General features: G+C 32.9%; 1 protein-coding gene across 1 annotated transcript in view; it reads left to right on the forward strand.

The window, feature by feature from the left end:
* The first annotated feature begins 182 nt into the window (after positions 1-182).
* SLC12A2 (solute carrier family 12 member 2) overlaps positions 183-23,790 on the forward strand; it is a 51,980-nt gene continuing 28,372 nt past the window's right edge. Inside the window, exons 1-10 of the mRNA XM_008068797.2 lie at positions 183-331; positions 1,778-1,886; positions 4,091-4,218; positions 4,316-4,400; positions 7,369-7,520; positions 13,948-14,055; positions 15,154-15,277; positions 16,688-16,789; positions 17,975-18,130; positions 19,580-19,679. Of these exons, the coding sequence (XP_008066988.1) occupies positions 236-331; positions 1,778-1,886; positions 4,091-4,218; positions 4,316-4,400; positions 7,369-7,520; positions 13,948-14,055; positions 15,154-15,277; positions 16,688-16,789; positions 17,975-18,130; positions 19,580-19,679 (1,160 nt within the window). The 5' untranslated portion in view covers positions 183-235. The remainder of the gene's footprint in view (positions 332-1,777; positions 1,887-4,090; positions 4,219-4,315; positions 4,401-7,368; positions 7,521-13,947; positions 14,056-15,153; positions 15,278-16,687; positions 16,790-17,974; positions 18,131-19,579; positions 19,680-23,790) is intronic.

A 23,790-nucleotide genomic window follows, 5' to 3' on the forward strand; every position in this document is an offset into this window, starting at 1 on the left:
GGGCGTGGTAGCTCGCGCCTGTAATTCCGGCTACTCGGAAGGCTGAGGTGGAAGGATCGCTGGAGTCCAGCAGGTCGAGGCTGCGGTGGCGGGGAATGGCCACTGCATTCCAGTCTGCGCAACAGAGTGAGACTCCAAGTCAAAAAAAAAACCAAAAAAAATTAAGAGTTTGTGTAAAATAACTAACATTGCTCATTTTATTTATAATTCTCTTCTCTAGGAACATTCCATACTTATGATAGATGAAATCAATGATATCCGAATTATTGGAGCCATTACAGTGGTGATTCTTTTAGGTATCTCGGTGGCTGGAATGGAGTGGGAAGCAAAAGTAAGTCAAGATAAGAATACCTGTAAATATTTAATATATAACATCTAGAGTTTATATTTTGGGAATGTTCTAAAGTGTGGTAATATTCCCAAGTTCTGTTGGTATGTAGGTGTTTATTTTCACAGAATTTTATGTATAATGTGAATTTTCTACTTGATAAGGTGGGGAATATTTGGAGATAACATTCAGTCTAGGATCCAGTTAAACACAATTATTTCTAAATTTTTAATTTCCCACCTTCTCACCCATCCCCCAGTTTTCTTTTGCAGTAGTTGGAAATGCTCAGGTCAATATGTTAGGTAGCCAAAATTAAGCATTTGGCTTCATAATTTATTTAGAAGTTCAATTTTAAAATATACCTGGGACAATAACTGAAAGTTAATGCCATATGTGTTATATAAATCATTCTTGATACTGAAATCTCAGAAGTCACGATTACCAAAAAGTGCCATTGCTTCTGGAAAAAAATTACTGAAGTCATGTGTTAACCTCTAGGCAGAGAGCACCCCAAAATATTTCTGTGTCTTTAAGAATTAGAGATGTCACAGCATAGCTCTAGTTTCCTGAGTAATGGATATCCACAAAGATGTTTACTTTTGTAGATCTTACAAAAGTCGCATGTTTGTGCTGTATATGATACAATATTTATCAAACCAAAAATTAGAAGTCTGAAAGACTAATTTTTTCCAAGCCTGTTCTTTATTTTAAAGTCATATTAGTGTAAAATTAGATCATTTATTTACACATTTGACAAATTGATTTTATTAAAAGAATAGAATTTCATACTCCCTGATAACATGATTACCATATATATAGTTCTTATACTCACAGATGACAATTTTTCATGAGTGTCTGTTCAGTTTTATAGAAAGGCTAAGAGTGGAGAAGGTGAGATGGTATTCCTTATAGATTGTTCTTTCTTTTCAGTTCCATTACTACTTGAATTCTCCTCTGTATTTTCATCTTCTTTCTCTACTTTTTTTTCCTGCAGCAATTACATATTTAACATTTTGTTTGGACCTTTTATAAAATTTGTGTTTGTGGCAATATGTTCTTCATGTCAAGACTGTAGTGGTAAGGTGGAGGAGACAGGAATGAATGATACAGGATGAAACACCTATATAGTGTTTCAGAATTTATAGTGCTTTATGGTTTGTTGGAGGTCATGCACATCTTTAACTCATTTCAGAAATATAGCATGATCTTACTTTTGCTGTTCACTTTCCCCCAGCACATTGAACATTCTAATACAGTTATTTAAATAACTGTTCATTAAACAAAAATTTATTGAGCACATACTTGGTGCATGGCACTGTTTGAGGCACTGAGGAAACAGGCGAAACAAAACAGAAATCCTTTCCCTCATGGAAGTTTTAGTCTAGTAGAATTAAGTCAAAATTTAGACACAAAATATTTGATTTTGATCTTTGATGTTTAAAATTACAGGCTCAGATTGTTCTTTTGGTGATTCTGCTTCTTGCTATTGGTGATTTCGTCATAGGAACTTTTATCCCATTGGAGAGCAAAAAGCCCAAAGGTTTCTTTGGTTATAAATGTAAGTAAAATTGATAGAATACTTTTTAAAAGGTGCATATTATAGCATTCTGTTATTAAATAAATTTGGTATATTTTAGATATTTGTTCTCTATTAGTTTTTGGAATTTGAAATTGAAATTTTTGTTCTAATATAACTTTTTTCTTTGTATTCTCTTAGATTTAAAAGAATAAAACCCGGTTTAAAAGTACCTAAGGTTGTGAAAGCAACTGAAAATATTAGTTTCTTGGTATAACTGCTTTTGTCAAGAGTACAGACCATTTGCTTTTTAGAAGGTCTCTCCAATTGGATTTGTCTAGTTTGTATCTACAGATTCAAATTATTCATTTTTGTCAGGAACACATGAATTATGTGTTCTCACTGCATCATGGTAGGAGGGCATATAATGTATATAAACTAGACCCTAACAAACTTTTCACCAAATGGTTTTATCCTTAACTCCTCTCTTCTGATTTTTGTTGTCAATGTAATGATCACACGGTGCTAGATCCAGTGTGCAGTTTTTTCATTCTGTCTCGACATTTTTCTCTTAGTTGTTCCTTTTTCTTGAAGCACTTCATTTGTTGTATTTGATGTTAGACACCCTTGGCATTCTGCCAAACTTACTGGTCACTATGTTTACTAATCCTTTTACTCCTTCTCATCTTCCTATCCTTTAAATGCTGAATTGTGCAGAGTTGCACAAAGTATGTTTGCGAGTTTCTAACTATATTCTATCTCGAGGTATCTTTTCTTATACTATCAAGAAATTGTATGTTTCTATTTCCAAATTGCCCCTTTAAAGTCCAAACATGTTTATATTCAACTCATTTGGTGTCTCTCCTGCTTACTTCTCAGGTTTTTTCATCTGAGTAACCAGGATCCCAGTGTTTCCTGTTCCTACCTGTTCGTCTTAACTTCTAAGCTTGCTGCATTATTCTCTCATCTCTAGATTGAACCACTGCAGCAGTGTCCTCATTGGTCTTCCTGCTTCAGATGTTCACCCTTTCTGTCCATTGTTTATACAGCAGTCACACAACATTAAACACAATGTCATTTGTGTGTTTCTGACTTACTTAACTTTCCATTTTATTTAGGGTAAAATTTGAACTTTTATAAAATTTTCATATTCTGACCTTCACTGATCACTCCAGTCTCTTTCTTCTTACTTTAAGAGTTTTACCTTCTTTTCTTTCCTTAAAAGAGTTAAACCATTTTCTACCTCATGATCTTTATAACATGTTACTTCTTATTTCTAGAGTACTCTTTTCCATGATCATCACATGGCTGATTCTTGCTCAGTAAAGCTTCAGCTTAAGTATTATCTTCTTAGTTATGTTTGTTTAGCCTTTTGTAATCACATTGAATTAGATTCACTCCCTTTTACTTGTTATCATAATATCCTGTTTTAAACAATATACTTACTGGTGTTTATAATGACCTGGTTCTTTACTTACTTTGTAGCTACCCATTGAGATTTTTAAGTTTCATGAAGGCAGAAACAGTGTCTAGCTTGTTCATATTATATCTCTAAGTACTTTGAGAAATAGTATAAGACCGGCACATGGTAGATACTCAAATTTTCAGTGACTGGATCAATAACTTATAGTTAATTACAGATAACTTACAGTTGACTTATAGTTAATTATAAGATAACTTACAGTTAATTGGTTGTTTTAGTGTCAGGTTCCATCTTTCAGAATAGATGAAAACAACAGGACTAGACTAGTTGAAGCTTTTATTATTATTGAAATGAAAAGGACCTTTACTTAGGGTGCCATCGCTAAAATTATCTAACAGCTCCAAAAATCAGACATATCATCAGTAAGCAACAGAGAAACCTGTGGAGCAAAATCTATACAGATAGTAACATAAATTGGAACTCATGAGAAAAAAAGATTTCTGATTTTCTACTTCCCTTCTTGTTTCTTTGACCTCAGAGATTGAGGGGATTATCCATGCTTTGATTTACATTTGGACTAATGATAACAATCAAGTCAGAAGCTCTTGAAACATAAACAAAAAAGTGGATGGCAACCCAGATCACATCATAATTTTGATTGTAAATCATTCCCTCATACACTAATTCTTGAATTATGTACACATATACTAGTTACTTCAAATGAAGAAATGTTGGGGGTCATATATGCCAGTTACTTTTGATCTGAATTATTATGGTCTAATCTGCTGTTCATTGATTGCCAAAAATATTTTGCTCTCTACAGCTGAAATATTTAATGAGAACTTTGGGCCAGATTTTCGAGAGGAAGAGACATTCTTTTCTGTGTTTGCCATCTTTTTTCCTGCCGCTACTGGTATTCTGGCTGGAGCAAATATCTCAGGTGATCTTGCAGTAAGTATTATAAAGTGCTATATCAATTATATATTTAAAAAGTGGTGTTTGTATATTGAATTTTAGATAAACTTAAAAAATTCTTCTTGTTTTCTAGGATCCTCAGTCAGCCATACCCAAAGGAACACTGTTAGCGATTTTAATTACTACAGTGGTTTACGTAGGAATTGCGGTATCTGTAGGTAAATAGCCTTACATTTATGTTTTTCAAAAATTTTATGATGTACATACTATAAATATTTATGTTCAGGACATTTTCTCACTTTTAAATTCAGAAATATTTCAATTAAAAGACATAGAGTTGCTTATTATAATTCAAAAACAGTTTTAAGAAAACTAGTAGTGACTTTTATAGTGATTATCTAAACCACCAAATGCTTTATGATGTCTCCTTCAGGATATTTATTAATTATGGTAAATTAGTAAATTATGTAAACTTTAAAACTTTACTGAGATGTGTGTATAGAAAACATAATTCATATATAGAAGCAAATGAAATTTGCACTGATCTTTACAAATTTCTGAGTATTCTTTTTTATAGTGGCTACTTATATTTTTATATAATTTTATTATGTGAAGATTATTTCAAGACCAGCAAGCAATTCTTGCCATTTTTTAAAATATAAAAACTGATTTTGAAGAACAGGACATACTAAGTTGAATGAAAAGTTTTACTAAAGTCTTACTAAATTGAATGAAAATGATCTCAAAACCATTTTATTACATTCTTGGAATCAAAGTGTATTAGAACTTGAAAGAACTTAAGTGGTTAACTAATCTCTAAATTCTTGTTTTATAGATAAGAGAATAGAGGCTCAAAGATTTCACTACCAAAGACAATGGCACTTGCTTTAAAGAATTATTTTCATGGCTTACAGACCTTTTTTTTAAAATAAAAATTTTAAAGCTATTTACAATGTAGGTTTTTAAAATTTTACCGAAACATTGTAGTTTAGAAAACTGTTGATAAATTTAAATGCTACTAATTTACATATAATTTGTATGCAGTGACCAGTGATACTTGATAAATTGTCTCAAATGTATTACACTTTCATGATACTGTATACTTTACCCAGAAAATTCATTCTTGAAATGTAAGCATTGTAAGCAAGTTTTACAGTTAAATTTCTTAAGCATAATGCAAAAGCAAATAAACTTTAGTTTAATAGTAATTCAAAGGATCACAAACTTTAAGCTCATAGACTACACAATATGAGATTCCCATTGGATTTTGGTAAGAAAATTTCAATTTTGTCATGTAGTCACTGATTTGTTGGGAAGTAATAACAGAACTATATTTACAAACTGTTTATATGCTTAAATGTAATTTTGAAATTTCATCATGGGACAGAAATGCTAATAAATATTTTCAAGGTGGGCTAAATTGGCATTTAAAAAGGCATTTTGATTTCATTTAGCCTTATGATTCTTACATAAATCTCTGAAATTTATTTTGAAAAAAACAAATGAAATGTGTGTGGGTGTATGTACACGTGTGCATACAAACACACCTATATATCTAAACCACCAAATGCGTTATGATATGTGTTCTAGAATTTGTATTAATTATGGTAAATTAGAAAATTATGAAAATTGTATCTGTAAACTCTTACATTTCACTGAGATATATTTATTATATAGTACATGTATATACGTGCTTGTATATAAATGTGTGCTTATCAAAATGTTTCCCTAAAAGTTCCTAGCATGCTCATATACATTATAATAAGTTAGCTAATGAAAATTTAGTCTTAAAGAATGATGTTTCAATTTGTAAAATAGTTTGTTATGGCAAATAAACATTTACTATTTGTGTTTGGCCCTCTATAACTGCTGGCCCTCATACTCCTTTCATTCTGTCTATGCTAGCCTTTGGAGTAGCCCCTTCTCACTGATGTTCAGTAGCTAGGCCAGTAAAGATAGCCTCTGCACCAGTGATTATTTAACTAGTTCAAAACAATGAAACTCCACCTCCTCCCCCAAGACTTCAGGGGGAGAACATCAGAGTATGTGGCACATGAAAGCATAGCTACTTTAGGGCTGGCAGGAGTTGCAAGATTCTCTTCTTCCCCCTTTCCCCAGTTGTTCCAGAGGCACCTTCAGGGAAATATGGTTTTGCCAACATTGCTCTGAAAGATAGATCAAGAAACTGAAAAATAAAGGACTGTATGTAGTCTGTCTAGTCATTAAAATATTCTCCCTTTTCAACTCTTAGTTTATCAGTTAATGGTTCAGTTTTTGCTATAATGTTTATAATTTTCCTTCATATATGATAAAATAAAATGGTTAAAGTGCTTCAGAATGTCAAAATGTATAAAATGTAAGGAATGGTAATTACTATTAATTGTAAGTTATATGTTACTTCAAATAATGAAGTACTTATTTCAAGGTAACTTTTAAAATATTTTATTACAGAAGTGTTCTATTTTATAGAAAAGTAGCTCAGTATAACTATCACCCTCATTCAAGAAAGTTAGCAAAAATATTCAGCTACTTGGAAGGCTGAGGCAGAAGAATAACCTAAGCCCAACATGTCGAGGCTGCTATGGCCATGAGTGTGCCACTGCACTGCAGTCTGGGTGAAAAGAGTGAGACTCCAACTAAAATAAATAAATAAATAAATATATATTTTAGTACATGGTTAATCTTGTTTTATCTGTACCCAGTCACTCTGCTCCATGGGTTATTCTTATGTACATCTTAGACACCATTTTTTTTTATTGTCACGTAATCATCTTTTAGACAAAGTTTTCACTAGAATTAGAATTAATATCTAAATTGCTTTCCCTCCCTGAAGGTTGATATTATCTGAAGTCTGACTTTTAACTATGTTCAAATATAAAACATTTGGTGTGTAGGAAAACATGACTGCCTTTTGGAACTCTTTCAGTGCAATGATTTTATGTTTTATTAAGGACATCTTAATCAAATAGACCGGGAAATAGTCTTGCTAATAAATATGCTATTTTTCACAACTGTGTTTATAAGGTTTTTAAGTGTATATGCATAAATACTATTCTGCATAAAAGGTTCCATTTCAGTACTTAAATATTAGGGACCATGATGCTTCCCAAATTCTGTTCAAGGTAAAGCCACCTGAAATGAATACAGATATTAGCTGTACTATTCTCATTGTCACTTGTTCTTCAGGTTCTTGTGTTGTTCGGGATGCCACTGGGAACATTAATGATACTATTGTAACAGAGCTAAAAAACTGTACTTCTGCTGCCTGCAAATTAAACTTTGACTTTTCATCTTGTGAAAGCAATCCTTGTTCCTATGGCCTAATGAACAACTTTCAGGTGAGCATTGAATTTATATTATACAGACATTACATATTTATCTAAGGATGAGACTACTATCACATCTGACCATTCAGAATACAGCTATATACAGAATATAGAAGGGAGGACTGTTGTTATTTTATATTCTCCCAAACTACAGATAATAAATTGGGCAAACAGAAAAGTACAAAAGAATAAAACTGAGGCTGTTAAAGAGTAAAAGACTCTTGAAGGTAACACTTTTATAATAGAATATAATATTGTGTGTGTGTGTGTGCATGTGTGTATAGTATATAAATATACTGCTTTAGAAAGCAAGGAGGCATTAGAAGCATTTCACACATGGTTATATTTGTGTGACTCTATTACTGGATTCTCTGTTCTATTGATCTTTGTGCCTATCCCTCCACCAATATCATACATTCTTGATTTGTAGTCTTATTGGGATTTTGATAGAAATTGCATTAAACTTGTATATCAATTTGGAGATAATTGACATGCTTACTATGTTGAATGTTCTAATCCATGAAAATGGTATGTCTCTCCATTTACTTATATCTTATTTGATTTTTTTTATCAGCCTTGTGTATTTTTCAGCACACAAATCCTGTACTTATTTTGTTAGATTTATAGTTATTTTAATTTTGAGCAATTTAAACTCATACTAATTGAGTTCAGTTTTCTAATTAGTGTTGTCTTCATAATTGCTTTATATAGAAATGGTATTGGTCAGTACTTTCTGTATCAATAGTAGCAGTATTTAATTAGATATAGCCCATTTAAAGTTATGCAGTAAAAAACCACTGTTTAAACCCAAAGTTTAATTCTGAATGGAAACGTGAAAGTTAGTAAATTTCTTAAACATATAAACTGTGGTCTGGGCACAGTGGCTCATGCCTGTAATCCCCAGACCAGCCTGGGCAACATAGTGAGACTTCATCTCTATGAAAAACAAAAAACATTAGCCAGGCTTGGTGGCATGTGTCTATAGTCCCAGTTACTCAGGAGGATGAGGAAGGTGGATCCCTTCAGACTTAGGAGTTCGAGGCTGTAGTGAGCCATGATCTTGCCACTGCATTCCAGTCTGCGTGACAGAATGAGACCCTGATTTAAAAAAAAAAACCATAAACTACATAATACTTGGAGACTGTCACTTCTTTTGCTGTTTATTGTTACCTCTATTAAGGTACTGAAAATGAAATAGAATTTTAACCTGTCAAATTTACAGGTTTTTAGAAACTGAGAAAAGATTATATAAGGGGAAAATAAATTACTAAAATTAATTTGGAGGATAAATTTGAGAGTTGTTTGCTAAGTCTTAGGATGGTAGAAAGAAAAATACAAAGGTATAGGAGATTAAAACAACATAGTCTGTGGCAAATTATTATAGAGTATGTGATTCTGCTTTCAAATGACAAGTAAAACATTTTCTTCCCAATACCTTTTCAGTATTGTGTTAATATAATAAACAGAATAATTATGAATTGAATGTATTTTATGTAAAATATGTACATTTTATAATAAAATTTAACTAAAATTTAAAAGACATTATTGTTTTTAATTTCTATTGTATAGTTTTATGCAATTGTCTGCACTTTCAGCGGTTACAAATATTGAACCCAATTATGTAATAGAAGTTTGTGTTTTCTAGTCATGAGACTGGGCAGAATTGTAAGAATGAAAGAGAGTATTCATGTCCAGCAATGATTCAGGCCAGTTCTGACATTGATATTGTGTATGAAAGGCACAAACATTTGTCTCTGCCCAGTGACTGAAAATGCCAGTCAGATTTCTGTGTTGCCTTAAAATACAAAAGTATGTTGTCTTTATCAGGTCTGGTTATGGACTCATTCAAGCAAAGAGTAATTTGGTATAATGCTTTTCTAATTTAAGTGAATGAGTTTTTAAAAAAATACTTTGCAAAGCGATAAAAATGGGGAAAACCTGTAAAAATATAAATACCATGTCATTTGGAAAAATGAAGGGCGGATAGATCATAACTAGGGAGTATGTAAGTTAGAGTCTTCATCATATACAAGCCACACTTTATAATACTGTTTTACATGTGGTTGACTTTTCACACTTCAGGGAATAAAGTGATTTGGGCTGTCTTGTCAGACTTAAGTTTTAAATTTTATATGTAGCCTTATGTTTTCTAATATATTTTTACATTTTAATGTCCTCTGAAACCATTTATTGATTCCCTAATAAACACATTGTGAGCTTTGTTCTATCAGCCAAAGCCCTTTGTCCTTTAAGTCCCTCTGCCTTCTATTCAGACTGGACTCTAGTCATTGTGTTTGTACATATACACACATGGTTACCATTCTCTCTCCTGTAATTTGGCACTTCACTCTGTTTGGAATGCTCCTACTTTTTATTTTTACCTGTGCAAATCTGTCTGCCTTCAAGGATACCCAGTTCTGTGAAGATTTTCATGAACCCCAAGTATCTTTAACATTCCTCTACACACACACACACACACACACACACACACACACACTCAAAATACTTTTTTCCACCTTTTTATTTTGCTATCTTTTACTTCATATTAGACTTTTGTCGCACCTCCATTAGAGATAAGACCCACTTTTTTTTCCTATTTTTGTTTTCAGCATATGCTATGGGCAGCACTAATATCACCATTATTTACATTCGGTATCATTCTTGCTGCTTGTATTTTACCACCAAGTGCTGGGAAATGGAGAAGTTATTGAGTAAGCATCTAATTAGAAAACAGGAAGAGCTAGCAGGCCCCAAATCATAGTATTTCCAGATGCTAAACATCGAGCATTATTTATATCAGTTCAGAAGTGATGAAAGAAAGGACAAAGTAATTGTTTACTCAACATGAAAGATGAAAGGTTATAGTTATTTGAAATGCTCATGGTGTCAATTTTGCCTTAATCCAGCAATCTCTTTTCTCCTTTCTCCTCTCCTTTTTTTAATCTCCTGTCTTTGTGCTTAATTTAATTTAATTTTGAGATCATTAGAGACAGATATAGAATTTTATATGATTTGATAAGGCTATATAGTAGAAATTGAGTCTATTCATTTTGTCTTGGCTCACTTTATCTGTCCTTTATAATGTCCTTCCCTAAAGATAAGGTTGTCAGTGCTAAATAATCTAGTATTAGTTACTGGGAAAAAACAGTGATTATGAAAAAAGTATAGCCTATATGTAACTACTAAATTGTTATTAAAGAGATGAATAGAAAAACTTTTTTTTCTAGTTTTTTCTCCCCAATTTTCTTTTTAAAAATTATAAATATGCGGGGTACAATTCAGGGTTAGGTATACAAACGTTGATTATGCAGGTACCTTTGTTGATGAAGTATGCCCCTCCCTCCCTTAGTAGTTTCCCTCAACTGCCGATCCCACCCGCCTCCTGAGAGTTTCCTACTACTGCCAATTGCTTTCTTATAGTATTATAATTGTTCAAGGTCCACTTATGAGTGAGAACATATGGTACTCTGTTCTTTGTTTCTGTGATAGATCACTGAGCATGATTGACTATAAATCCATCCAAGTTGCTGTGAAGTCCATATATTTGTCCTTCTTTATGGCTGCATAATATTCCATTGTGTATACATACCACGTTTTTTTAATCCAGTCCAGCTTCCAAGGGCAACATGGTTGGTTCCATCTTTTTTGCTATTGTGAATAGAGCTGCAACAAACATAAATGTGCAGGTATCTTTTTTGTAGAGTGATTTGAGTTTCTCTGGGTATATAACCAATAGGAGAATTGCTGGGGTCATATGGAAAGTCAATTTCTAGTTCTTTCAGATACTGCCACACTGTCTTCCAAAGAGGTTGCACTAGTTTATATTCTCACCAGCAGTGTAGAAGCGTTCCTTTTTCTCCGCATCCTCGCCAGCATCTGTTGTCTGTTTTATTAATGATGGCCGTTCTTACTGGGGATAGGTGTTATCTCAGTGTGGTTTTGAGTTGCGTTTCTGTGATGATAAGTGAGGCTGAGCATTTTTTCATGTGTCTGTTGGCTGCTTGTATATCTTCTTTTGAGAAGTGTCTATTAATGTCTTTTGCCCACTTTTTAATGGGGCTGTTTGTTTTTTCCCTTTTGGTGCATTTGAGTTCCTTGTAGATCCTAGATTTTAGGTCTTTGTCAGATATACAGTTGGCAAATATTTTTTCCCATTCTGTGGGCTGTCTCCCTGCTCTCTTGATGATTTCTTTTGCTTTGCAGAAGCTTGTTAGTTTGATGAAGTTCCACTTGTCTTATTTCTTAAGATAGGGGCATTTAGGGCTCTGAATACAAATTTGTTGCCAGTCCCAATTTCCATAAGGGTGTCTCCTGCATTTTCTAAGATTCTTATAATTTGAGATTTTACATTTAGGTCTTTGATCCACTTAGAGTCAATTTTTGTGTACGGTGATAGGTAAGGGTCCATCAGTCTTGTTAATTCTTTCAGAGATCAGCTTTTGGTTTTGTTGATGTTTTCTATGATATTTTTGTCTTCTATATCCTGTATTTCAGCTCTTATTTTGGTGATTTGTATTCTTCTGTTAAAGTTGGTGGTCTTCTCTTTCCAGCTCCCTTAAGTAATTTGTTAGGCTCTGTACTTGTTATCTTTCTGTTTTCTTGATATGTGCTTGTAGAGATATAAATTCCTCTCTTAAAACTGTTTTCATGGTATCCCAGAGGTTTTGGTAAGATGTTTCTTCATTTTCATTTGTTTGCAGGAATCTTTTAATTTCTGCTCTGATTTCATTGTTGACCCAGTAGTTGTTCAGCATCATGCTGTTTGGTGTCCATGTCTTTGTGGACACTAAAGCTTTGGGGAAATGTTGTTGGTGTTGATATTTATTTTTATTCCACTATGGTCTGAGAGTGCGCATGGCAAGATTTCAACCTTATGAAATTTGTTTATGCTTGATATATGGCCAAGGATGTGATCGATCTTGGAGTACGTTCCATGTGGAGATGAGTAGAATGTATATTCTGCGGTTGTTGGGTGGAATAATCTGTTGGTATCTATAAGTCCATTTGGTCGAGTGTCAAGTTTAAGTTCTGGATCTCCTTGCTGATTTTTTTGCCTCAGTGATCTATCTAGGACTGTCAGTGGGGGTATTCAAGTCCCCTGCTATAATAGTGTTAGAGTCAATATCTCTTTTTAGTTTACTTAGTATTTGCTTTATAAATGCTCGTGCTCCTGTGTTACATGCATTTATGTTTAGGATAGATACTTCTTGTTGATGGATTGAACCTTTTATCATTATGTAGTGTCCTTTTGTATCTTTTTAAATTTTTGATAGCTTAAAGGTTGTTTTGTCTGATATTAAGATGGCAACTACTGCCTTCTTTTGTGATCCATTTGCCTGGAAACTCGTTTTCCATTCTTTATCTTTGAGTCTGTGTGCATCCCTTGTAGTGAGATGAATCTCCTGGTTGCAGCAAATAATTGGGTCATGGTTTCTTATCCAGTTTGCTATTCTGTGTCTTTTCAGTGGTGCTTTTAGTCCATTCACGTTCAGGCTAATTATTGAAACGTGAGGGTTTATCCCTGTCATGAGGTTCTTATAAAATTTTTTTTTTATAAAATTCTTATAAAAAGAATTTTTATAAAATTCTTATAAAATTTTTTCTTTGCTTGTTTTCTTTTGACTTTGGGCTTAATATATGTGTGTGTTTTCAAGTTTCTTGTTGCGCTGTATTCTCTGTTGATTCTGTGCTCTGCTGTTTTCTTGGGAAGTGTGTGGTCATTCTTTTTTCTCTTCTGTGCTTTGTAAGTGTCTCCAGTAGAGCTGCTCTGGAAGCTGCATGATCTCTTAGGGATTGTATGTCTGGGAAGGATTTTAATTCTCCATCACTGATGAAGCTGAGCTTGGCTAGGTAGGAAATTCCTGGTTCAAATTGTTTATTGTGAGTACTTTGATTATACGGCTCCAGTCCCTTCTTGCTTGTAGTGTTTCTGCCGATAGGTCTGCTGCTGTTCTGATTGGTTTTCCCCGGTAGGTAGTCTGACCTTTCTCTCTTGCTGCCTTTAGGATTTTTTTCTTTTATGTCTACTTTGTGTAGGCAATTACCAAGTGTCTAGGGGTTGGTCTTCTCATTTGGTGTCTTGTGGGGGTTCTCTGTATCTCTTGTACTTGACTGGTCATATCTCTGGTGAGATGGGGAAAGGTTTCTTAGATTACGTCCTGGAATACATGCTCCAAGTTGTTCTCCATTTTTCTTTCTTCTTCTGTGATACCAATCAGCCATAGGTTCGGCATCTTAATATAATTGTCTATTCCTTGTAGACTTTGTTTTTTCTTTCTGAGTTTTCTTTCTATTTTGTTTTTTTGTTTTGTTTTGTTTTTTTACAGTTACTAAATGTTTTAAGCTGTGATGTTGGCATTATAACTATAGTTTTCAGAAGTTCTTGCGTGTAATATTAAATTTGTAACACAGTTTTCCATTTTTGTCCCTTTTATTTAAGGTAATGAGCATGGTGTCAGGATTTGCACCATTAATTTCTGCAGGTATCTTTTCAGCCACGCTTTCTTCAGCATTAGCATCCCTTGTGAGTGCTCCGAAAATTTTTCAGGTAAGTGTTTTTATATTACAGCCTTTATTAAGGGTAGAGTTAAGGTAGTATTTTTCAATTTGTGGTTGCTGCTGTTTTCAAATTATTTGCTCTACCAACCCCATATATGTACATGGGTATATACATTTACACATATATTAAGACAGATATATTTAATTCTATGTGCATGAATGCGAATATGTATGTTTATGTAAACATTTGTGGATTTACCTGCTGTCAAGTTGTGGTCTTTGAGTTGTCTTTTTAGAAGTAATGCTTTTTGACATACTTAGCATAAATTTTTAAGATGTCTTATCAAGGACTAGGAGTGCAATCAAAAGTAGTAATGTATCTTTGTCTCAGTCATCATGATATTATTCTAAATATTTTATTTTTGAAAATATTTGAATGCCTAATAAATGCCACATATTATGTTCATGACTAAGGGTGTAATGATGAATAGGATAGTCATATCTCCCTATAATGAGCATTAAACAAATAACTGATACTGATAGAAAATACTGTTATTACTAAATCAAACAAATGAAATGTGGGTTCTGCAGTCTTATTCTTAATGTTGTATGTATAGCCGTGAATACAGTAAAGGTGTAGAATATATTTCTTAAAACAATGTTAAGTAATAGTCTAAGAAAAGCAATGAAGACTTAGGATTGTTATCTCCTTTAAGATTTGGTCTTGGTGGCTTTCTTAAAGAAGGTCACACCAAAAATCATATTTATCAAGCATTCAACTTTTAAAAATTCATATGCTTCTCTAATTTCTTCATAAATAAAAGAATTTCAGCATAGGGGTATAGTAAGGCAGATAAAAACTTTAGCAATTTTTTTTAAGGTTAAAAAAGCTTTATGGGAAGACTAAAATGACAGTGTGGTAAATGGAATAGCTAGGTCGTAGGAAAGAGCAATATTTAAAATGTGCTATGCTTCTGATGTTTGAAACATTTGAACAACCCCCTTTACAGTTTGTTGGTGAAGTGGTATGAGACAGAAAAGTAAAAGTGGACCAAGAATTAGAAACTTGGGTTCCATTTCTGATTAACCTATTTTAGGTGTAAACAAATCTGTATGTCTAATTTTAATGTTTTCACTTTTTCATTAGGCTTTATGTAAGGACAACATCTACCCAGCTTTTCAGATGTTTGCTAAAGGTTATGGGAAGAATAATGAACCTCTTCGTGGCTATATCTTAACCTTCTTAATTGCACTTGGATTCATCTTAATTGGTTAGTTATATAAGTGATGTGGTAATGCAGATTTTGGTGTCTATATAGTATTAGCTCTAAATATTGACTTATTAAGTTATTAACAAAATGTTATTTTCCTTGGAATACTAAGTTTCTAATCACATGAAAGAATGTTTACAGAGTACTGTAAATAATAACACTCAATACATGTTTGCTAAAATTATTACCATCACTAAGTTCCCATTAGATCTAAAGGGACCTATTAGGCTAAAGGGAACTCCTAGGTTGTTGTCTCTAAAACAAATATGATAATGGCATAGGAAAAAAGGTTCCAGTTTCCTCCAAGAAGGTAGTACCTTCACTGACCTATTTTTGGGCACTTTTGCCTTTGATCAGTGAGTTCTAATGTAATAAATAAATAAGATATTGGACTTCTAAGTTCTAAAGAATTTTGTCTAATCCCTGAGATTAGTTGACATGGGGCTATGTTAACTCTTGTATGATGCTGAAAGATGTATATTTAGTGAGGCTATTTTCAGAGAATAAGTTGGCAGTACAATCTTGTAAAGTTTCCTATGATCCAGCAATCTCTTTCTAGGTATAATACCTTAGGGAAACTCATATACAAGAGAGTAGTGTCATTAATTATAGTAGCAAAAAGTAGAAGCAACCTAAATCAATAGAATAAAACTTCAGAATAATGTGCAGCAGTGGCCAGGTGTGCGGTGGCTTATGCCTTTGATCCCAGCACTTTGGGAGACCAAGATCAGAGGATTACTTGAACCCAGGAGTTTAAGACCACCCTGGACAACAAAAAAATAAAAATTAAAAATTAACCAGATGTGCACACCTGTAGTCCCAGTTACCTGGGAGACTGAGGTGGAAGGCTAGCCTGAACCCAGGCAGTTGAGGCCATGGTGAGCCTGATTGTACCATGGCACTCCAGCTTGGGCAGCAGAGTAAAACCCCGACTCAGTCAATCAATCAATCAATCAACCAATAGCAGTAAAAAAAAAAAAAGAAGAATAAACTTGCTTTTTGCATATCAATATGGATGAATTTCAAATACATCAAATGAAAGATCAAATTTCATAATAATACATATGATATTATTTATGTGACTTTTAGAATACCCAAAATATACTGTATAATGCATATAGACTTTATTTGTGTAGTAAAACTATATAATATAATTACACAGAATATACCAAGTTTGGACTAGTGAGATATAAATACAAAGGGAATTTCAGTGATGTATGTGGAGTTTGGTTTCTGAAAAGAAAACTATATGAAGCATATATCGCAAAAGGTTAAATACATATTAAATCTAGATGGTGGGCATAGGAGTGTTTATTGTGCTATTATCTAAAGTTTTGAAATATTTTATAATTTTAAAAGGTTAAAAAATGTTTAATACATCAACAAATCTACTTCACATTTATTTTGCAGCTGAACTGAATGTTATTGCTCCAATTATCTCTAACTTCTTCCTCGCATCATATGCATTGATCAATTTTTCAGTATTCCATGCATCACTTGCAAAATCTCCAGGTGATTTTACATTTTTTAAAAGTCTCGTAAATGTATTGTATTTTATTTCAGAGAAAATAAAACTGACACATTTTAAAAGATAGTGTGTGTGGGATTAGCTCATTAATGCTAATCCTGCCTTTACAGTTAAGTTAAATCTTCAAAGATTTCTTTATCATGAAGTTTGCTGCTAATATTGTTTCTTGTCTTCATAGCATTTAAGATAGCATTTATCTCTAAGTCTGACTAACACTATGAAATAATTATTTTACTGGTTTTTTTAAAAAAACTGGTTTTCACTGTGTGTTTGGCTGATTTCTATTTTAGTTCTAAGAACATTGTTATGATATTGTTTACCTGTATAAAAATTTTTTTTAACACAATGAGTTCTGTAGAATTTTAACATAAGAAGTATCTATAAACTGAAAAAGTATATGGGACTTTTGTTACAAACTGTGACCATAGTTGGAAATCAGGGAAGGAACAAAAGTATTGTTTCTTCTAAGGATCTATAAGTGTCTAAGAACAGGAAAGTAAAACATGGGGACTTAAGATGCAAACATTTTAGCTTCAGTGTTTGCTTTAAATATATACATTTTCTGAAGCAATTTAAAAAATATATTTGATTTTGCAACTACCTCTCAATGAAAATTTAAAACATCTTCCAAAATTTTTCAACGTGGGCTTAATTTTTTCTTTACTAAATGAGAAAGTGTTTCTGTAGTCAACTCTTAGTGTTTCTGGAAAATTGATGAATTTTTAGTGATTTTTATGAATATTTTGTTTGAAATATTTTACATGTTTATTAGAATATGGATATGTTTCATGCCAAAGCTGGAAAATAAAGCCATACTAAGGACTCAGTTTAAAACCTTTTTTATCTTTGAAGCCTTCTCTAATTTTTAGCATTCACTAGAGTAAGTTGATTTACTTTTTTCTGTAAAGAGTCTATTGAATACAGAACTCTTAAGATACAGTAATATGAAAGTAGATAGATGTGCCCTATTCATAGCCATCCAGAATCATCAAATTCAATTGTGATCAATAACAGTCTCTGACTTTACTTTTAGGTATTACCATTACATTTAATGCTTAAAGTCTTTTCAGTATGACATCCTTAAAGAATGTTATTTTATGAATACATATGTACCATTGTACAAAGCAGATAAGGTATTTGAATGACTTTTATTTATCTGTTATTGTTAGGATGGCGTCCTGCTTTCAAATACTACAACATGTGGATATCACTTATCGGAGCAATTCTTTGTTGCTTAGTGATGTTTGTCATTAACTGGTGGGCTGCATTGCTGACATACGTAATAGTCCTTGGGCTATATATTTATGTTACCTACAAAAAACCAGGTGAGTGGCCTTTTTTGTTTAGTATTTCAGACTAGAAAAAAAGTCTAGAATTTTTTTATTACTTTTCATATTAAAGCATCATGTTTCATATATGGAAAACTATTTTGTGTAAAAACGGAACTACTTTATTTCCATATACATGAGTTTTATGTTCTTGTTTTTCAAATACATGTACTTTTAATGAAATACTTACTTCAAGACTTTATTCCTATGACTTTTATTCTTATCTGTACGTTACATTTAATTAGTCCTGTTTGTGGAAAATAATAGATTAATATTATTAACATTTTTGCACTCAGTATATCTTGCAATTGTTTGAGAGGATTCAAAGTCTATTGTAAGCATAGTCTAATAAGCATATAAATACTCTGTAGTCTATGTAAGCATATATAAAACCTACTATAGTCTTAGAACTGTAGTTAAGTAGAAATGGGGTTCACAAAGTATTGGAAGACTGTTTCTTTCCCATTAGGTTGCTATGTGACAGAGAAAATTAGACCCCATTAGGTTACTGTTACTGTGTAGCAGGGAAAATTGGACAGATATGTTTTAACTGGGAAATAATAACTATCTAGTATGTTATACTGAAAACAGCTAGGTATATCTGCACATAAGATGATGATGCTAGGTTATATTAGGATTGATCCAGTATTCAGTATTATAACCTGCAACACAGAAGAAAAACCTGACAAGAAAGGATTGGGAAGTTTCAGCCCAATATAATAGATTAGGAAGAGAATATAAGAGTAGTTACAATATAGTAGTTTTAAGCAGTAAGGAAACATTTTGTAATTCAAATATGAAATGATGAAGTTTTGGATTAGTGGTGACTCTAGAAATGAAATGAACAAACCATTTTAGAAGCAGTTATTTCTATAACATACCAATTAAGTCTATAAACTTAAAAATATATGAAATCATCATTTGTTGTCTAAGTTGTTTATTCGAGAATAAAATTTTCCTGTTCAAGTAACCTAAACAGATAAGTACTATAATTAATACTTCTTAACAATTGGAGATCTATTTCTTTCCTTTTAGGTCTTTGACTATACAATTTAAAAATATTTATTTGTGAAAGATTCTTTTGAGTTGTATATATAGCATGTCTGCAGCCCTGTCATCTCAGTCTTTTCTAAATTTTACTTTTACTTTAAGTGAATTATATATAATTTATATGCAGTTAATACTGTTTTTGGAAAACAGGATTAATTAAATGTAACATATGGATAAGAATAAAAGTCATAGGAATAAAGTGAATTGTATAATTATAAATTATTATTTATAATGTCATATATGTACTTGAAAGTTATGTGTAATATTCATTTTAGCAATTGACATTTAAAATATGGAAGCATGTTTTAATTCTCTTCGTGTCTTAAATTGGTTTTTAATTTTTTTAATTGGTTGCTGTTATTGGTGTTATGCTGCATAAACACTGTCTTCCCACAGATGTAAACTGGGGATCCTCAACACAAGCCTTGACTTACCTGAGTGCGCTGCAGCATTCGATTCGTCTTTCTGGAGTGGAAGACCACGTGAAAAACTTTAGGTAAGTGATAAAAAAGGTAACATGGAAACATTTTCTCTTAGCTGGCCAATCAATTCTTAAATTATTGTTCAGTACATTTTCATATACTGATATTTTATTACAAGTTCTCTAAAAGCATAGAATTTGTTTTGTTTTGTTTTTGTTGGACTTGGGAAATTTAATTTTGAAAAATTGTACAAAAAAAAATTGTCATCTACCTTACAAAATATTATGAAAGATTTGGAGGTCTCTCATTTGAAGACTTTTAAATGTTAGGCATCATGAAGTGAAAGTTTTTTCCCACCATGGCCATTAAAATTATATAACTACTATATAACTACACAATATGAAATTCATAAAGATTTTTGACATACTTCATTTTGCAATTTTACTAAGACTAAATATTTTCATGTTAGTTGCTTCTTTCTTGTCAGTGACTAGCTGCAAACAATGCATAATTATAAGGAAACACTGCCTTCTTAAAAAGAACTTTTGTTATTTTTCTAAATAAGTGACTTAAAGAATATTTTGTCTTTATAATAGTTTATCAGTCATCAATATAAACTCTAGTCATAAGTAATCACCCCTCATTGGCTTCTGCATAATAAACACAAATCTTTTTCATGTTTGTGAATAAGCCAAAGGATAATGCTTTTTAAAGAAACCTTGCCAAAGTGAGCCCCAAACTTTATATGTACAGTAACCATTTGTATATCTAATCCTGAATTGTACCCCACATCCTAAAAAAAAATAAAAAAAATTTAAAAAAAAACCCTGAAGAGTGGATAAGTGCCAGAAAATAATTGTCCTGCCAGATTTCTCTCCCAGTAAGAGAAGACTTTGTGTATTTTATTACTTTTATAGATCCTCCTCCATCCCCCTTTCCTTTTTTCTAGAATAAAAACTTTCCAGAGACCACAGATCTTAATTTTGGGGTAAGCAGAAATGGAGAAAAGAAAAAGGAATGAAAGCCCTAAGAGGAAAAGTTTTAATTTTAGCATATTTTGGATAACTGATACCACATATGACAGAAAAATAAAGTCATTCTTTTATGTAAAAAGTTGTATCCCAAAACTGAGGGTATAACCATCAATAAAAACCTGTTGCTTTGGCTTATAGTAATGGGAACATTTTAAAAAATGTATCCCAATTTGACTTTTTAATTTTTATCAGAATTTCACATGAATATAGTTTAAAGAGGAAAATAGTCTGCAAGGTTTGTCATGAAAATCAGCAGTTGCCCACCCCTTGTTATCCCTGTTCCTCTTACACCACAGGTAACCACTTTCAACTTTTAGCTGACTTTTTTTTTTTTTTTTTTTTAGTTTTACTTCATGAATACCTTGCTCGTCCTTCCACACAGTAGTGCCCATTTATCCTCAGGCAATATGTTCTAAGACCCTCAGCGAATGCCTGAAACTGCAGATACTTCTGAACCTGATTGTCATCAATCAGAACATGTTTCTTTTTGTGTCTTTTGCCCACAAACTTATTACCTTTTCCATCTTAGCTAAGCACTTATCACACATTGTGGCTGTGTGGTAGTTTGAGGTGCCACAGCAAAACTAGCATGAATTTCTTTTTCTTTCCTCACAATTTAACAGATGGAAGATTTGTTCTTTCCATGCAAACCTTAGAGTTGAGAACTTTTACCTTTTCAAAAACATAAAGGAAGCATTTAACGGTTTCTCTTTTGTGTATCTGAATTGCCAGCATCTCTATTCTTGTTCTTGGAGGCCATTATGAAGTCAAATCAGGGTTACTTGAGTACAAGCACTGCAGTATGCAACAGTCCATCTGGGATGGATAGCATCTATAGTGTGGAGACGCTGGATGAAGGGAGGAATCATGTTCCAGGCTGCATGGAGCTAGATGCTGAGAAATTTCATCACACTACTCAGAATGACTCACAAATTAAAATATGTGTGTTATTTATTTTGGAATTTTATATTTACTGAAACTATGGAAGGTAAAACCACAGATAAGGAGGGACTATTGTACTTTTTAATTTTTAATTTTAGGCATTATCTACTGATTTATTTCATCTACTTGTGTCTACCACATACATGTATTCTTCCCTTTACCCCATTCTCCCATTATATTTTTATATCATGATTTTGATTAGATCATATTTAATATTTTTTTTACTTTTTAACCATGCTACACAGTTGAGCCATATAGTAAATTATTATTTTTTCTTTGCTTCACAGCTTTTTTGTTTTCCCTGGAACTGATACTATTTTTTTTCTTATGTAACTTTATCACTATCTTAATCTTCACCAAGCTTGCCAGAAGATTTTGTTTTCTTCACTTGTAGTTTCTGTTTCCTTGAAGTTTTTTTCCCACTCTTTCCTGTTTCCTTAATTTGGTTTCTTGCATTTAGCTTTGTCTGAAGTGGTGAATATAATCCTTGGCAGGGAATCTCTGCATTGGTGAGTGGGGCTTGCTCAATTAAGTTCCTAATGTACATTAATGTGACTTTGATAGTTCTTTGAGGAATGTAAGTTGTCTTAAAGGCTTTCTTTTTTTATCTGATTAGATTTCCCAGAAAAGTTTTTGCTACCAGAGTTCTGGGAGCCAAGTGGGTAAAGAACTTGAAGGTTTCAGGGTTCAATATATATGTTCTCCTAACTCTCCTATTTGAGGTAGCATATTTCTGCCCCCAGCTGTTGCAGGTGTCTCTCTGACCAGAGACCCTTTATAGCAAATAAGCTCCAGCTTAATGGTATTGGGAAGGAACAGGGACAGTTGCCTATCATAGTGATGGAAATGATTTGTGTCTGTCTTGTTGCTTCTTATGTAAACTTTAAACCAGGCGTCTTTTTTTTAGTTTCATTAACACACTGTCCCTGCCACTTCCGGAGGAATCTTCTGCTCCTAACTTCTAGGCATTTGGGGGATTTTGAGATATTAAGTAAGGTAGCTTCACAGTTTTCTCATACTCCTTTAGCTTTTTCCTGATTTGTCACATCCTTTACTGTTCTTCTATTTGCTTTCCAGCTTCCAATATTTTAGTGCTATCATGTCCTGTCCTGTTCTCTATATTTTTGTGATTTATGCCTTTTAAGAAAAATCTCTTTATACTGTGGGTATTTTTTAGGGAAGAGTTAAAATCAAGACAGATATTCATTCTTCTATTGTCAATTGAAGTCATCCCTAGTAGATTTTGCACTGCACTATTTTGGTATGATAAAACTACCAAATTAGACCTTTGTAGTTTACTATTTAGTAAAGGTAGGGACTACAAGTTAGTTTCTCACAATAATAGGTTATACTAGTTGGGGCATAGGTTAAACTACCATAACAAAAAGACTGAAAAATACAATGGCTTAAACATGAGAGACATTGGTATCGTGTGATAGTCTGGAAATAGATGAATGGTTCATGACTGGTAGGCAGATTTGCTGAACTTGGTTATTCAGGCCCCACATTTATTTTTTGGTCTTCTTTGTCTTTTTTTTTTTTTGGAGTTGTAGTCTTACTTATAATCATGGCTCATCACAGCCTCAACTTCCTTGGCTCAGGTGATCTTTCTACCTCAGCCTCCTGAGTAGCTGGGACTACAGATATGTTCCACCATGCAGGGCTTTTAAAAAATTTTTTGTAGAGATGGGGTCTTGCTGTGTTGCCCAGGCTGGTCTTGAACTCCTGGACTCAAGCAGTTGTTCCACCTTGGCCACCCAAACTGCTGTGTTTACAGGTGCAAGCTATTACATCTGGCCTAGGGCACACATTATTTATATCTTGTCAGTTGGCCATTCCCTAGGAGGTGTTTTTTACATGTAGTCAAAGTCATTACCACATCCATGGCCCAGCTTACAGGAAAGAGGAAAGAAAGGGTAGAAGGAGAGCCAAAATTATTATCAAGTGTAAAGGACTTGACCAAGAGATAGGAACATGTTATGGGTTTATAAGTTAGTTATAAAGCCACATTTAGCTCCTAGGAAAGCTAGGAAGTAGATCTCTGGCTAGGGATTTGTGTAACTTGCTGAAACTCAGAAAGGAAGACAATTAGCGGTCTGGGTTTGGTGTTTTATTGCTTCAATGCAACTCTCCCAAATAGAATTAGTTTTTCAGCTAGTTTGCTAAAATTCTAAATAAGTTAGTATTTTTTCAAAGTCTTTATTCAGGT

The sequence above is a fragment of the Carlito syrichta genome, unplaced genomic scaffold (genome assembly GCF_000164805.1).
Source record: "Carlito syrichta isolate Samal-C Ts95f unplaced genomic scaffold, Tarsius_syrichta-2.0.1 Scaffold311525, whole genome shotgun sequence".
Taxonomy (NCBI): Eukaryota; Metazoa; Chordata; class Mammalia; order Primates; family Tarsiidae; genus Carlito; species Carlito syrichta.